At 39.0% G+C, this 16,552-nt stretch overlaps 2 protein-coding genes across 4 annotated transcripts in view; one reads left to right on the top strand and one right to left on the bottom strand.

Annotated features, from left to right (window-relative positions):
• The first annotated feature begins 2,524 nt into the window (after nt 1–2,524).
• On the top strand, nt 2,525–4,978 carry mpv17l (MPV17 mitochondrial membrane protein like). The gene is made up of 4 exons (XM_034144279.1): nt 2,525–2,831; nt 3,727–3,797; nt 4,515–4,544; nt 4,763–4,978. Exons 1-4 carry the CDS (start codon nt 2,525–2,527, stop codon nt 4,976–4,978), a joined length of 624 nt encoding a protein of 207 aa, XP_034000170.1.
• A 7,359-nt stretch (nt 4,979–12,337) lies between these two features.
• si:ch73-281f12.4 (RA_Radil_like and Myo5p-like_CBD_Rasip1 domain-containing protein) overlaps nt 12,338–16,552 on the bottom strand; it is a 39,766-nt gene continuing 35,551 nt past the window's right edge. For 2 of the 3 annotated variants that reach the window (XM_034143800.1, XM_034143801.1), the window contains 3 exons: nt 15,382–15,503; nt 14,412–14,551; nt 12,338–13,652 (listed from right to left, as the gene is read on the bottom strand). In XM_034143800.1, the coding sequence (XP_033999691.1) occupies nt 13,550–13,652; nt 14,412–14,551; nt 15,382–15,503 (365 nt within the window). In that variant the 3' untranslated portion in view covers nt 12,338–13,549. The remainder of the gene's footprint in view (nt 13,653–14,411; nt 14,552–15,381; nt 15,504–16,552) is intronic. The other variant, XM_034143802.1, reaches the window with a different exon arrangement.

Raw genomic sequence — 16,552 nt, 5'->3', positions numbered from 1 at the left:
TGTTCAAGTACAAAAATGACACTTCCGAGGATTCTAGGCCAGCAGCCAATCAGCGACAAGATCATTATGATCGACAAGAAAATAAGCCAATCGGAGTGAGGAATGCTCGGTTCACCCGTCCCTAATCAACCTCCTGATGAAATTAATTACAATCTAGACTTGTAATGTAAATGTATGTTGCAGCTGGGTATTTATTTACTTTTATTGTGTTCTTTCTTTTATAATTTAGAGTGATGTTTAATGTCAGTAATATGTCCTATGTAATGTAGTTAAGTTGAAGAATTTTACTGTATTATTTATACGCGACTACATGTGTGTCCCTCTGTAAACATTTGTGCACTTTTGCTTTGTTTTGGATATGTTTTTTTGCAGAAATGGAAAGTTTTGTGAATTTTACAAATTACAATTGTACTGAAAATTGAACATCTTTAAATATAAATATAGTATAAAAACAAATCTGTAAAAAATAAATAATTGGATGCTATGTATTTATTACATTACTGTAATATCTTGCATTCTTTGCTATCATATTTATTAAGTGTATGTCACTTCAGACTCGGTGTTACATCAACCATACAGATACATGTATAGCCCCTGCAGGCCCTTTGTGGAGTAACTTCGCCCTCTATTGGCACAAAATGGAAACTGCATGTGTTCTGGCTTGCTGCTTGAATACATCAGAGGTGGGAAGTAACTACGTAGATTTAATCAAGTACTGTACTTAAGTACAATTTTGAGATACTTGTTCTTTACTTGAGTATTTCCATATTATGCTAATTTGTTCTTCTACTCCACCACAATTCAGGGGTAACTAGTGTACTTTTACTCCACTACATATATGTGTCCCTTCTTTACTTACTTTACAGATTTGGATTAATGATGGGAAATATAATCAAGTCTTAAATCAGACTTTAGTTCCACCTGGAGTAAATTCACAAGCTACCCTGCAGTATTCACTCACTAGTCATTCAAACTAGCTGCACCTTTACCAGCTTTGATAACACTTTAATGCATCAATAATTATAATCAAAACATATCATATATATATTATTCTGAAATGGACCAATCTGCATAATGGGCACTTTTACTGTTAGTATTTTAAGTATATTTTGATGCTAATACCTTTTTGTACTTTTACTTGAGTAACATTTTGAATGCATGACTTTTACTTGTAACAGAGTATTCCTACACTCTGGTACTTCTACTTTTACTCAAGTACAACATCTGAGTACTTCTCCCACCTCTGGAATACATGTATCATATTTTATTTAATGTATTCCTTTTTGTAATTATGTTTAACCTAATAACCAGTAGAGTATGTTTGAAAGATCCATAGATGAGGCAAATAAAGTCTAAATTGAATTAGTTTTATATTTGAAACGTATCATTTTAAACAGAAATGGTGTGCTTAAATAGATGGATATTATGATTATCATATGTAAAAATAGGGATATTCACTTACACTTGCGTCCAATACTTGTATTCCGATACTATAAGGCATGCCATTTAAAGAACATTAAGTATGTAGTAGTGTAAAATGCATTGAGCCAAAAATACCAACACCTTTTCAGTATGCGGGCCAGCATGCCTTTCTGGCTATTCTTACGCACATTCCTTTGCTCAGCACATACATGAGCAACAGGGTCAAAGTTCAATGTTAGGTCAAAGTAGTATGGCCCAGCTGCTTCTTACTGTACCCAACAGCACCTCATTTGTACAGCAGAACATCATGCAGTAGCTGTTCTTTAAGTGAAGTGATCGCACCTGAGGGGACGTGTCCTTTCAGCTTCCTCGCTGCCTTAGGTGTGATCACGTGACCACCCTGACAATTACAGTTTCTTTAATCCCAGCCTGAAAATTAGATAAAGAAAAAACAATGGTAATGCCACAAAACCACATAGTACAAGAGTCCCAAAATAGCTAGAGAAAGAGAGGGAGCTGTTTGGTCACCGCAGATCACTGCACAGCAAACTAATGCTATGTGTGACGTAGTTACGTACACGGTCATCGAGGCTACATCTGAGTGTCCCGGGACAATCCCTCAGATTAGAGCTCGACCCGCAGGATTTGTTTGACAGGCACTTGATTCACTGAGAGTGAAAGCAGACAGAAATATCTACATTTATATTATTGTTCCTCTTCAGATTTTTCTTCCGTGTCTCCTTTATATAAGGATAGGGTGGATTGATGGATTTTACGCATGCGTAATTCGAGGACGCGCTACTTCAAAGACTTTCCAAGTGACCAACTGGAGCCATGGCAGGTTTTACGCATATATGAGTGTGTATTTGTCATTACTCATTTGAGAAGCGGTAATGTGTGATATTCCCGCAGCCAGTGGAGCCTTTTAATCCCTCTCTAATTATTGCGCACAGATGGATAGCGTCGTGCCGGCCAGCAGACTGACATCCGGCCGTGGTGAGACCAGTTTAACCGCTATGCCTACGTTTTGATGGCTGAAAAACCATTCAAGGACCTTACAGCGTCAATTTAGGAGCCACAGCGTCCCTTCAGTGGTGCCAATATGAGGAGGGTCGTGCTCAAAGAGGCTGCCAAAAGGTTTCCCTGGTTGGCCAATGTCACTCTGTATGGGTGCCTGTTCGCCGGCGGTGACCTGGTCCATCAGCTCGTAGCTCAAGAGGATAACATTGACTGGAAACACACTCGCAACGTGGCTATTGTAGCAATCAGTTTCCATGGGAACTTTAATTACTTCTGGCTGCGAGCCCTGGAGAGACGGTTCCCCGGGAAGTCCGCCGGAATGGTTTTACGCAAACTCCTGCTGGACCAGAGCTTCGCGTCGCCTTTGGCCACCAGTGCCTTCTACACAGGTAAAACAGCCTGATGGTGAATCCAATCTAATGCGAAGACAATTAAGGGCTTTGTCAATTCACGTGCACATAACTAACTCCTAATATCTCTAAAACGATTCATGTCAAACTACAGAGCAGGGACATTTGTAAAAATGTTCAGAATATTTGCTTCAACAACATGCACTCAGGCTGATTCAATATGAAATAGCATTCAATCATAACAACGAAACACAAAAGGGAGGTTTAATGAGGTTTCTTGTGAAGGTCATCCCTCAGTCAAATATCATGCAGGGTGAGTCAGGGACGTATTTTGAGAGTTTAGGCCCCTGGGCTCAAAAATGTAGGACCCCCTCACCCTCCCTCTTTCCTTAGAAACAAGACACCCAAACTTAAAAAGTCTATTTTTAGTAAATTAACATCTGTCTTTGGTTGTCTTGTGTCTACTTGTAGATGTTTTGAATATTTGTGTGGTGGTTTTGTATTTATCATTATTCATTTAGAATCTTTTTGGCATCTTTGTGGGGCAAGTTTATATGTAGTATAGTATAGTTTGCTTGTTTTGTGTGTGTTTTGCACGTGATTGTTTTGCGTCCTTCATGGTGGTTTTGCATCTTCTTTCGTTAAAAGTCCTTATGTGAATATAGTTTTCGTCAATTTGAGTCAATTTTCAGTCATTTACCGTCTTAATGTGGTTGATTTGCACCTATAAAGTTATTTTATTTATCTTTTGTAGACATTATTAATCATTCGTAGTTGTTTGATTATTTTTCAACAACATTTTGTAAGTCAGGCCCCTGACACTTTGGGCCCCTGTGCCTTTGCCCGGAATGCCCGTTTAGTAATCCATCCACGGTCCTTACACAAGTTTTTAAATCAACTCAAACTGGACCTAAAAGTCTCCTCTCTCCTGCAGGGGTGAGCATCTTGGAGGGTAAGGAGGACATCTTTGAAGACTGGAGAGACAAGTTCTTCAACACCTGGAAGGTAAGGCCTCAGCAGTATCCAGCAGAGGAAAGTCACCTTCCCTCCCCACGCTGCTGCTGCTCAAACAGATTAACCCAGATTGTGCTCGCTGCCGCTTTTGCGCAGTGGACACGTAGCCCGAGAGCAAGCTGGGTAATTCAGCCGCGGCTACTGCCAGAGGATTAAAAAAGTCAGTGAGTTTCAGCAGCTGATATCATGCCAAATATAAATCACGTGTAATGCTGCTGGATTAATGGTTCACGATCCTGGTAAATGTCAACGCATCATTAGTTAATAGTGTCCTGAAGGGAGTTTCTCTACCACACACTCTCCCCCCCCCCCCCCCCTGCCTGAAACGCCTCCCTTAGATTCCTTTGTATACTTTTGTGACATTGCGACGTCACTATGTAACACTCACGCTTCTATTGGCTAGCGCTCCAACACATTGTAAATGATAGGGACAGGACAACTCTAAGCTGTTGACCAATCACATGGCTGGATGCTCTGATTGGTTAAATCAGAGCAGACTGGGCTCTGGTTTCAGACAGAGGGTGAAAAGAGGTGCTGCAGCACAGGCAGTATGAGAAAAATAAAGAGCTTTTTGATCATTGAAGCATGTAAACATGTCACAGTAGAGGCACTAAATACAAAAATGAAAATAAGCAGAACAGACCCATATTCTTTTCCAAAATGGCATATATGGATTTTGTCATACTCTCATTTTTTTTTTCTTTTCAGACTGGACTCATGTACTGGCCATTCATGCAGGTAAATAATAAAGCAAATACAAATTTGGTGCACATTTTTACACATTATTTATTATTTTTGCTTGTTTATGGATTTAAAAAAAATCCTTGGAGAGCTTTGTTTTGTCTGACTGTTTTTCCAACTGATAAGAAAGTAACTCTGTTCACTGAAAACAAAAAATGACGACAGTGTATATGAATATCTGTAACTTCACATCATGTTTACCACCCTTTTTGCAGCTCCTGAACTTCGTCCTGATGCCGCTGTACTTGCGGACGGCCTTCATGGGCTGCTGCGCCTTCCTCTGGGCCAGCTTCCTGTGCTTCTCCCGGCAGAGCGGCGACGGCACTGTCAGCGTGGCTCTGGCCTTCATCATGGACCCCCACGAGACCCTGCAGGAGATGCGCCAGGCCCGGGTGGCCAAGAAAAAGCAGAGTATCCAGGATGAAGACTAAAGGGAGAAGAAGGAGGAGGGGGATGCTTCTTACACTTTTTACCTACCTATCTGAAAAGTGCAGGATACTGGTTGGAAAAAACATTATCTGTCACAAACGCACACAACAACTGACTGTTATGGACTTCAAATCTGCAGATAGATTGATCTTTTTTGTCTGAATGTGGAAATGTTGTCCTTACAGGATTTAGTGCAGTTTTTCTTGATGGAGGACTGTGACTGTTTTATATAAGAACTCAGCAGTTAGCTCCTAAAATCAGATTTAAGGGCTCCATTTGGCTGCTTTATCCTAGCTGTGCCTTCTCTAGTGACACAGCCTCACGTGTGCAAGTTTGCAGTGTGCGGCTGACTTGTGACAGTCATTTTTTTAAATCAATACAAGGCAATATAAAAATATATATATATTTATTTATTTTATATTTTTGTGTGCAATTTTAAAATGGCGTTTATTTTGGGACGCACTGATGTATAAGGCAGTGAGTGAGTGAAAAAGTATTGGTTTGTGATGGGTCTTCCAGCTGTTTATCTCAATGAAACTGTTCTCATAATCAAATAGTGGAAGGAAATGGAAACAAGGATCATTTGCATTTTCTTTGGCTGATTTTATTTTTGATATTCGTTTAAAGTTTCCAACAATTTTAAAAGAAAACCTGGCTATCGGTGTCCATCCAAATGTGCAGTAAATCAGTCTCAATAGATTCAGATCCTGATAAAGGCTGAATATCTTTGCTAAAAATAAGTGAGGAAATGGTGCATTTTCTTGGGACTATTTTCAGCGACGGATGAATCAACATTTGGTGATATAGATTTGTGGCAGCAGGATGTGGTGTGTCGGGATAAATCAAGACTAACCACAGCAAGGATTATTGATCTGTTCTTAATTGAATTTTAATACAATTTGAACTCTTTTTGGCGCAGAAGAAAAATATATGAGACTTTCATATAGATTAAAGGTGTAAATGGGTCTTTTTGAGGAATTTGTCGATAGGACATGAATTCATTAAGGCCTCGGGTTATGTATCAGTGCATCCCACTTGTGTTGTGTCTCCTAGTTTAACTATTTTAATCCTGTCCTCTTACTTGAAACAATGCAGATACCAACACGTCACTTACCCAAACCAGTCCCATATAACTCAATCTTGTGTAAAATGAATATAACATATCAATCGGAAATCATTTTTCTAATACCAGAGTGTGTTAATAACATTTTATGGAACATTTGTACCTTTCAAATACACTTATAACATGATTAAACTTACTTTTAATGGTTTGGAGCCCTTAAATACATCAGCTTTAAATGTATAACAACAAAGACGTTTGGTTTTTCAATGTGTGAAAAAACTATAAAACTGTTCATTGTGTTGTTGGAGTCAGCCTCAGCCAGCTTTAACATTTAAAAGGCACACCTGTCAGCATTTCACTTTTACATGTCACACACACATAGAAATCAGTTGGAACGTATACAGCAGATAGAGTAGTTTCTCAAAATCAAATGTATTCTGACGAGTCACCGTGCACACACATTCACACCCTCACTCTCTCAGTCAATGTCCTTTAAAGGTGGGGTATGTAATTTATTTCAGAAACACTTTTTGTTATATTCCATGGAATGCTCTTAAAGGTGGGGTAGGTAAGTTTGAGAAACCGGCTCGAGATACACTTTTTGTTATATTCCATGGAATGCTCTTAACATCCCGATAGCAATGAGTGCTTAAGTGCTTAAGTGCTTAAGTGCTTTGACAAAAAATCCATTAAAAAATGTCATCTGTGGAAGCCGTAATACTGTAAAAAGTACGACCAATCATTTTAGCCGGCCCGGCTAAAATAACTGGATGGCCTACCTGCCTGTCAGCCTTCCATCTGTGCACAAACTTATCTCGTGCCCTCATTGGTCATGTGCACGTTCGTGTGTGTTGGAGGAGGGGCTCTGTAAGGAAGTGACAGATTTTCTCCGGCTGTGTATTTTCAAATTCTAGCGATCTCGAGCCGGTTTCTCAAACTTACCTACCCTACCTTTAACATCCCGATAGCATTGAATATATTAAATGCTTTGGCAATAAATACATTAAAAAAAATTCATCTGTGGAAGCCATAGCGCTGTAAAAAGCACGACCAATCATTTTAGCCGGCCCGGCTAAAATAACTGGATGGCCTACCTGCCTGTCTGTGCACAAACTTATCTCATGCCCTCATTGGTCATGTGCGCGTTCGTGTGTGTTGGAGGAGGGGCTCTGTAAGGAAGTGGCAGATTTTTTCCGGCTGTGTATTTTCAAATTCTAGCGCACTCGAGCTGGTTTCTCCAAAATTACCTACCCCACCTTTAAGGAAGCTCATTAAAGAACTGATGAACAGTTTTAGCATTTCCTTAGATTTAGGTAATTTTCATTGCATTAAAACAATCATACATAATCTAGCCAAGGTAGGACACATGTAACTACACTTGTTGGATAATAAGTAGAAGTAAGGAAATACAAAAGTGTCAAAGATGCATATCTGGAGGTCAAGCAACAATATTTCAATCACACAGTTTTTCCCCGACATGAAGGGCATTTCAAGAAAACAGAGTATCTTTTAAAATACATCAGAGGAGGTTTTGCCTAGTCCAATCATCTCCCAGGTCATATTTTATAGAGACATATATCCTTGTGAGTAAAAAGTAAAATAGAGTGTCATTTACAAGGTTACTAGCAGATATTGGTTCAGTTGCTTGGGTCATGTTTGGGATGTTTATTTAATATATAAGTCCACATTAATTATAATAAAAAAAAAATGACTTCTCCCGTATATATATGTTTTGTCATTAGGATTAATACATAAAAATGGTATGGTTTGCTTCATCATTTGCAGTGAAGGCCCTCATTTTTCTTTACCGTTTATTAATTCCAGAGGGAAAATTCTGTTTTTTTGTTTTAATTATGTCCCACTCAAAATGACACATGAGTTGGACTTCAATTTCAGCCTTTTCCCACCCTGCACCAGCTGACATATTCCAGCAGAGGGCAGTGGTGTCCCTGCAGAGGAGAAACAGTGGCAGAGTCTCAGAAAGAGGGGATGAGATGTAATGTAACCATGGCAATTAGTTAAGACCTTCCTACAGAACTAGCAGGTGTGTAATGAGCTGAGGGGGGAGAAGTACTCAAAACTTGTACTTGAGTAAAAGTAGAAGTACCAGAGTATGGGAATACTCTGTTAAGTAAGTAAAAGTCCTGCATTCAAAATGTTACTCAAGTAAAAGTATTAGCATCAACATATACTGAAAGAACCAAAAGTAAAAGTATTCATTAAACAGATTGGTCCATTTCAGAATAATATATATGAAATGTTTTGATTATAATTATTGATAAATGAATGTGTTTATCAGAGCAGGTTCTATACATATTTTATTGAAAATGAAGTATTTCTTTATTGAAAAGATTTTTGTTTTTTTCAATGGCTTCCATGTCATATGACCAAGTGACTGCAGCATTTCAGAACACTGGACGAGTAGGACACACCTCTTTAGATTTTTTAAAGAGCCAATCAATGCAGCATTGCAATACTATGCTGGTCTAGTAGAACACACCTACTGTATTTAACTGGATCTTATTATTCTTTTCAATTTGATGATTTTTTTATTAGTGATAAACTATTTTAAAATGTCAGATACTAGGCAACTGAAAGCACTTGAAATTTCAAAAGAGAACAGTATTTTTTCCATGTTGGAGCTTTCACTTAAGGATATGAAAACATGTTTCAGCGTGCATCACGCGCTCTCAGACTCAGAGGCATCCTGACTGTTTCTCCTCCAAGTCACTCTTTCCTCGTCTCCGTCTCCAGACGGGATTTCCTGTATCTCAGGGAGGGGCCGGATCCCAGGACCAGCCCGCCCCCCCCCCAGCTTCCAGCGCTGGGCTGGGGGGGACAGCAGTTCATTCACTTTCCTAATGTGTGAATCTGTTTCCTGCCTTCATTGTCTAAGATGAACAGGAAGGACAGACAACCATTACGGCTGTTCTTCCCGCACGTTGTCTCTCTGAGGCCTGGTTTTAGACTTTTAGTCTGGATTTTATGTGGTGTTTTACAATTTATACTTATTTTTTTGTTATTATTTATTTTATTGTATTTTGTAACCATCACACAATCAAATGCTAGGCCACGAAAGGAAATGTATATTTTGCATTTTACTTTAGCTTCCCAAGTGTTAATTGAACACCTTTTGACCAGCACCACCTTTATTCTCTCAATGCATCTTTCAGGTAGCCACCCAAAGACATGTGACCTTTGACCTTTGTGTAGCACCTGCATGTGCAGTGGTGAGTGTTGCTCTGTACTCCACAAACAAAACCTATGTTTTTACTCGTGAGCTATGCAAGCCAATATCAAATATACTCATCACAAATGTCAGTTTCTTTTCAGTTATTTGTTGAGTATATTTAAGTAAAATAAACCCTAAACAGTTTCTACAGTATCTCTTCTTCCTCATGTTGTCAAGTTATTTTTCAACATTAGAACGGACCTTCATGTAGGACCTGAACCAGTCACATTTCATTCTGAGCTACTAGCAGTAAATCACATTGATCACCTCCTTTAACAGCTTCATAAACAAAGAAGACCTCAACACAACCTTTGACTGTTGTGTTGCCATTTAGAGTGGCGAAGTCCCTCCCTTTCCGGGGGACCTCCATGGGACCTTATTTCGGAAAAATTATGTATTGAAGTCAATGGAGAGAGAAAGATTATCTTTCGATCCCGTTTGAATTGTGCCACGAATTACACACATGATGTTTGTCAATTTAAAAGATAATTTTGCAAGTCAAAAAAATAAAAATGTGTCGTAAAACTGTGAAGTAACACTTTTTTTGTGTGAAACCGCTCAATGAACTACATCTCCCGTCTCGCACCACACACCCAGACGGCCGTCACGTTGGCACATTTCACTTCTTTCTTTCAGAATGAGGCGAAAAGTATTAAAAGAGGTGAAAATCACTACAAATCTGGGCATGTTGAGAGCTGTACATACACACAAGGGGAGTTAGTCGGTTCCGTAAGAGCCAGCATGCGGGACCGGGATTCTGGGATTTGTAGTTTTTCTAGTTGCGTATTTTTCATAGTCTTATATTTCAACAGTTTTACGACAAACTGTGACTTTTTTGACATGGAAATAATTTTTTAAGATTGACAAACATCATATGCGTAATTCGTGGGATCGAAAGATAATCTTTCTCTCCCCATTGACTTCATAACATAATTTTTCCGAAATAAGGTCCCATGAGTCGGAAGTAGATGGGCGGGACTTTGCCTCTCTATAGTTCTGTTGTGTGCATGTAGCCTAATTTTACTCACGCACTGTGTATTACCCAGGGCAACACTTGTCAGGGTTTGTCAGGAAGTTGGACCCAGGAGCAGTCAAAAATAAGATGGCAGGCAGATTTAACTAAAAGCTAATTCTTATTTACAAAAGCTGATAAACAAAGAAACACTGAACATGTACAAAATCAGGCCTTTAAACACACAAGCCTAATCACGGAGATAAGACCCAGCTGGAAGGAAGTTAAAACAAGATCAGACACAAAGGAAAAACTGATTTCAAAATAAAACAGGAAACATCAAATACAAAAACAAAGATCATGACAACTCTAGGGAGTTTCTGTTTCTTTTTTTATTATCATTTTGGCTGTGTTTATATATAATATGCCATAAAACCTTTTTTCTTTTTATGCCACGGCCATTACAACATAGAATCAAAAAAGTGTATGTTATATCAGGCTTTCAATCTAGAGCTATTCCTTCAAAATTCTGCATTTGACTACCTTCCATTGGATAAAGCCAATATCTCATATATATGCTGGACTCATATATATTATAGATGGCTTTTAAAATGTTCATATTCTTAAAAATGAAATGATAAATATTTGGTAGTTTTAATGAGGACAGATGTTGGTTGAAATACCAAAGAGATGTATGGGTGTATAAGTGTATAGTAGCAATAAAAGAGCTCATATGAGTACTTGAGTGAATGAGTAAAGGTATTTAACGTTAGCATCATTCCAGACCTGAGCATTAAAATCCTGCAGGGTGAACATACACTCTTAAAATATGTTTTATGTTAGAAAGCTGCAGGGGAGCCTCACGCTCAGCACCTTGTTCACACTTTAATTACTTTCACATTTAAAACTTCACGCCACCAATATATACAGCTGTGTTTATTTTAATCGGGGCCTCAGGGGGCCACAGAGGCTGCACTGTGCTGAGGAGGAGTGGAAAGTGCTGGGATAGTGGAAAGCTCAGTGGCTATAAACAGAGCGGCTGGAGGCGACCACTAACGCGTGCCGACACACCCTGCTGCTCCACCCCACCCACCTCCAGCTGCACATGGAGTTCACTCAAAAACACCAACACACACATTTTAAAAGGATAGTTCTGATTTTTTAAAGTGGGGTGGTATGAGGTACTTGTCCGTATTCCAAAGTGTATTAAATACAGGAGAGGCAGGTTACACGCCGCCAGCTTGGAAAAGCAGAAAGGAGTAGCAGCATATAAGTAAAGTAATGTATTGATGGGCCATTGGGGCGGGGAAACATATTTTAACATCTAAAAGTGTAAGTTTATACTATTTATAATAGTCTCACCGCTCTCATACAGCCTTGATTGGTTTATGTTATTGTGTGACTTTGGTGTTTTGTTGATTTTCACCGAAGTCACACAATAACACAAACAAATTAACCAATCAAGGCAGCAGTAGAACCGCAACGCAAGTTTATTGTGAGGTAAAAGTACTATTCTTTTATGGAGACTTGTGGCAGAAGATAGCATAGATTATGGTCTAAACTCAATTTGTAGTTTAGTATAATTACTTTCAAAATTAGGAGAATGGATTCTAAGAGACCCTATTATGGTATGGGGGTTTTCCCTTTACTGTAGTGTGTTCTATGTTTCTGTGCATGTAAATGGTCTGCAAAGGCTAAAATCCCAGTTTCTCTACCACACGCCCCCCTGCATGAAACACATCCATTGGACTCCATTGTTTACTTCAGTAACATAGTGACATCACTATGTGACACTCATGCTTTCATTGGCTAGCGTTTCATCACATGGTACGTGATAGGCAAAGGGGCGGGACATCTCTAAGTGGTTAACCAATCACAACAGACCCGGCCAGATGAGAAAATACTTTTTTGAACATTAAAGCATTGAAGCATGTCAGAGTAGAGGCACAAAATACAAATATGAGCCTGAACAGGAGTATTATAGGACCCCTTAAGTAAACTGTAGGTAATATACTGACTATGGATATTGAATCTGAAGTATCTCATGCAACCCAACTTTAAAACATCCAACATTTCCCTTTAAGGAGTACACACAAAGACAATACAACCAGAAGTTAAAGGTTTTAAAAATCAAAATAATATTTATTCAATAGTTTCAAAAATACTGCAACATAAATATTACAAAATACTGTGAATAATACTGTGTGCCAATAAACTTTAATTGACAACATTTGGGATGATATCATGGACAGACTTCCGATGAGGGCTGCAGCAGTTTGTCGTTCTACAGTGGTAAACATTATTAAACTTGATCCGCTGATGTTTTTCATGTCAACTGAAAAAAACATTACGTTTTATGATTTGGGCCAACAATATGGATTTAAAGGAACGGTCTCATCTAACTGTCAGCAATTAAGGGACTGTTTTATTTCAATATAACAACATATTAGTGTGTGTAGATGAATACCCTTCCTTTCAAATGGGGAACATAACAGGGGGAAATAGGGCTCAGGTTGAGAATTATCCAATGACCCTTAATCCTGGATGTTTGTAGTCATCCGTCACTTGTCCTGCTTTGCTTTTCGTCTTTCAGGCGATATAAAAGTGGATATTTCACAGCAGGAGAATCTGTGTGATGACATTAAGACCACAATAAAAACGACCAAAATGCTAGAATGCAAAGATAGTCCTATATATTTATTGTGTTTTTTACTCCAAACAAGAAAAAACATTTCCTAAATTGAGATGAATCTGCTTGATCTTAGTGTTGTTTTCCTTGTTTTGGGAATGTTCTGGAAAAGACAAGAAAATATATTTGATGTCCACCTGTGAATAAATATGATTTTATGACTCCAAAACAAATGAACTAATAGGAGTTGTTTTCCAGAGTAAAATACACTGTTTCACAGTTTTGAAAAAGATTCATTTCAGAATAATTCCAGTTGTTGCCAGATGTTTGATCCTGGAGCAGCTTGATGAAGCTCCCCAGACAGAAAACTGTGAACTCAGACAGTGAAATGAGATGTTAGCAAACAGCCACAGGCAGCTACTTCCCTCGCCGCAGAAACCCTCGCGGTTTCTGAGAGCTGTTTATAGGCCGGACAGAAGCTGTGACAGCAAAATGAGCTTTTTATAAACGTGACCGTGCCCTCATTCTGATTGTCTCAACGCACAGAAAAAAGCTCTATAACACACAATACGTCTGGAATGAGACGTGAGTTTGTCCTTTCTGAGATAATGACTGGCTTTGGATCAGCAGGAAGGATGAAGCAAACGTCCTCCCAGTATTTTAAATTGCACTTGATCGTCCACACAAAGCTCTCCCCTCAGCATTTAGTCGTAATCGAGCACTTGTCGCTCGTCTTTGAGTCGATTTTGGCCACCAGCAGTCTGAGAGATTCTCCTGATGATCGGATCAGTTCTCTACCACTGAAATGAGAACAAACACGATGTAAACAAGCAGGTACAGAGAGGAGAGGTCAGCCTAATATCTGCAGATATGTGTCTACTTTAAACCTTATGCGTCACTTTAAAAAAGTAGCTCTGATTTTCATAAAGGACAAAAATATCTGCATTAAATTTCACTTCAAACTTTACCCCTTATACACCAAGAACATTTTCTTTTACTTTAAGGACAAAGGGCCCTCTCTCCTAAAACTGCTCAAATAAATACTATTTATTCATATTGATGTTTTCCACCTTCTTTACTGAGGTAACACTTTTAACTATATCACCAGTCCTGACTTTTTACCAATATAGACCAATAGAATTTTCTATTTGGTTAAAACAACCAAACAACATTTGGTTGTTTTATTTTATGTGTACTAAATGTTAGGGGGATTTATTTTCTATAGTATTGATATGTCAATCATTCGCAACCACATTTATTTTTATGCATTTTATTTATTGTGTAGGTAACCAGGAAATGTCATAGGGCAAACGTTAGAATATGGCTCAATCTGCTAAAAAAGAAATCAGTTGAAACCAAACATGTGAATATTGAATTTGATGCTTTTATGGCCGTGTGATCAACAGTTACTAGGACATTTTCCCCTTGAAGGCTCTGAGGTCAGATTTTTGGCTACAAACGGTCTTATACTACAAAAACAGGAGCTTAGATTCAAGTTAAAACAATCACACCCTGGTCAGAAATGTCCTTTATGAAGCACAAGGTTCTGTAATGCTTACAGGTTGTACTCCATCCCCACCACGCTGATGCCGTTCACAGCCAGGATGCGATCGCCCATCCTCAGTTTCCGACAGCGAGCAGCAGGAGAGTCCGGCACCACCGACTTCACATAGATGCCGCTCATTCTCAGCTGTGTTTTCTGCAAAAACATAAAACAGGTGGAGTCAAGGTTGGTGACATTTAGGGTGACAAGTAGCAGCCAATGTGTGTGTGTGTGTGTGTGTGTGTGTGTGTGTGTGTGTGTGTGTGTGTGTGTGTGTGTGTCTGCTGAAATATTTCTTTTTTTAGTCTCACTGCAGGACTGTAATATCTGAACAACTATTGGAAGGAATGTCGTAAAAAAATAATCATACTCTGACTTTCTACTATATTATTTATTTTAATTTGTAATGCAATTCATTAAAATTGATGATTAAAATCAATAGAAATGTTTTTGAAAATGAAAGGGGTCTTTTTGGTCAGTTTTCTTTTTGCTTGTTTGTTTATTTTCAATAAGCATTTGACTCGGTTGTGATTTATAATTTTCAAAACAGGTGTGAGGTTAAGTACTTTATTCATAACTGTAAAACCTTTGTCAGCCAATTAAAAAAAGAAGAACAGAGAACAAATATCGGTGTTATTTATGTGAAAAAAGGTTTATCGTTATGCTGTTTCTTATTATAACTTGGCACTAATGAGTTCTCCTCTGGGTTTAAAACATCATGTATTACAGCTCTTTTTCATTAGGTTGCTTTAGCCCCCCACTTCAATAAGTAAGAACTTTTAGTAAGATTAGGCTTGTGGTAAAAATCCCTTCAGTTTACGGTCTGATCTCATTAGCAGCTGCACAACATTTCTTGAAAGCCCACAAGGCTGCCGATGTGAACCAATCCTAATAAGAGTGTGGTCATCTCTACACTACTGTTCATTTATATATTTTGAATAAAGTCACATTCTGAAAGAGAGAACAAGAGGAGGACGTCAGCGTACCGTCCCATCTACGAGCGCCAGACCGAGGCCGTGAGGACCTCTGTGAAGCTCCACCGTGAACACTTCCTCTCTTTCTCCTTCTTCTTCTACATTCTCCGTCTTCCTCTCAGCACATCTATTGGCTGAACACACAAACAGATAAACAAATGCTCACATCAAAATGTGGGGAAGTAAATGTCACTCCATTCATTTAAAACGACACGATCAAAAACAGAAGTTGTTCTGTACATGAAGCTTTTGCAAAAGTTCAATAAGTAACCTTACATTTCAATGTGATCACGTCTATGAAGCCAACATACGGCGAAGTTGGCAGACTAGCAAGCGCATAATGAAATGCATATAAGAAACAGTATTCCTATGAGACCCCAATTGGTTAAACTTGCAGTAATAGTGGTGTCAGAAAAGCCCACTAAACATAATTGTTCATAACCTTGTTCTGCAGACAGTGAACACAGCTTTGGTGAACACGAGATAAAGTCTTTCCACTTTGAAATGATCTCCTGATCTGTTTGATATCCGACTTGTTAGCGTGCTGCTAACAGGAGCCTGTCTCCCTCATGTGTTTCCTCCTGTCAAAACAACACAGCAACAGTAGCATTCCTCCCAAAAAAAGAAGACCTGTTCCCACCCCTGCTGCTCCTGCCCTACCTCCCCCACCTCCCTCCAACATGCGGCCAGTCTGCCCCCCACGCAGGACCCTAACCCCCGAACAATGCCGCCACCGATTAAGATTCCACGCACCAACCCAACTGTAAATTCCCATGACGGATCGGCCACTGCTCTTTTCTCTCCTGACATCACCACCTCTCTGTAATTCTTGGGGCTAGATTAAAGGATTACCAAACTTTCAAAACATCATTAATTGTTAGCCACAAAAAAAACCACAGAGGTAGATGAAACACTGGAGGCCAAGGTACGGATCCCCATGGCGGGAGGAAATGCAGGGTTCCCATCAGGGTGAGAACAAAGGCCATCACAAAGGCCATCATATCACCATCCAATCATCACAGAGTCATTTACCAGGGTTCATACACTTTTTCAACAATGATTTTCCATGACTTTTCCATGACTTCTCCATGACCTTTACCTCATTTTCCATGACCAAAAAAATTACTCTTTCTCAGCGGTACCACTGAAAATTGTTTATTTTAACATGGAACAGGAACAATAT

The sequence above is a fragment of the Trematomus bernacchii genome, unplaced genomic scaffold (assembly GCF_902827165.1).
Source record: "Trematomus bernacchii unplaced genomic scaffold, fTreBer1.1, whole genome shotgun sequence".
Lineage (NCBI taxonomy): Eukaryota > Metazoa > Chordata > Actinopteri > Perciformes > Nototheniidae > Trematomus > Trematomus bernacchii.
Note: the sequence above shows the minus strand (reverse complement) of the source record. Positions and strands in the feature narration are given on the sequence as shown.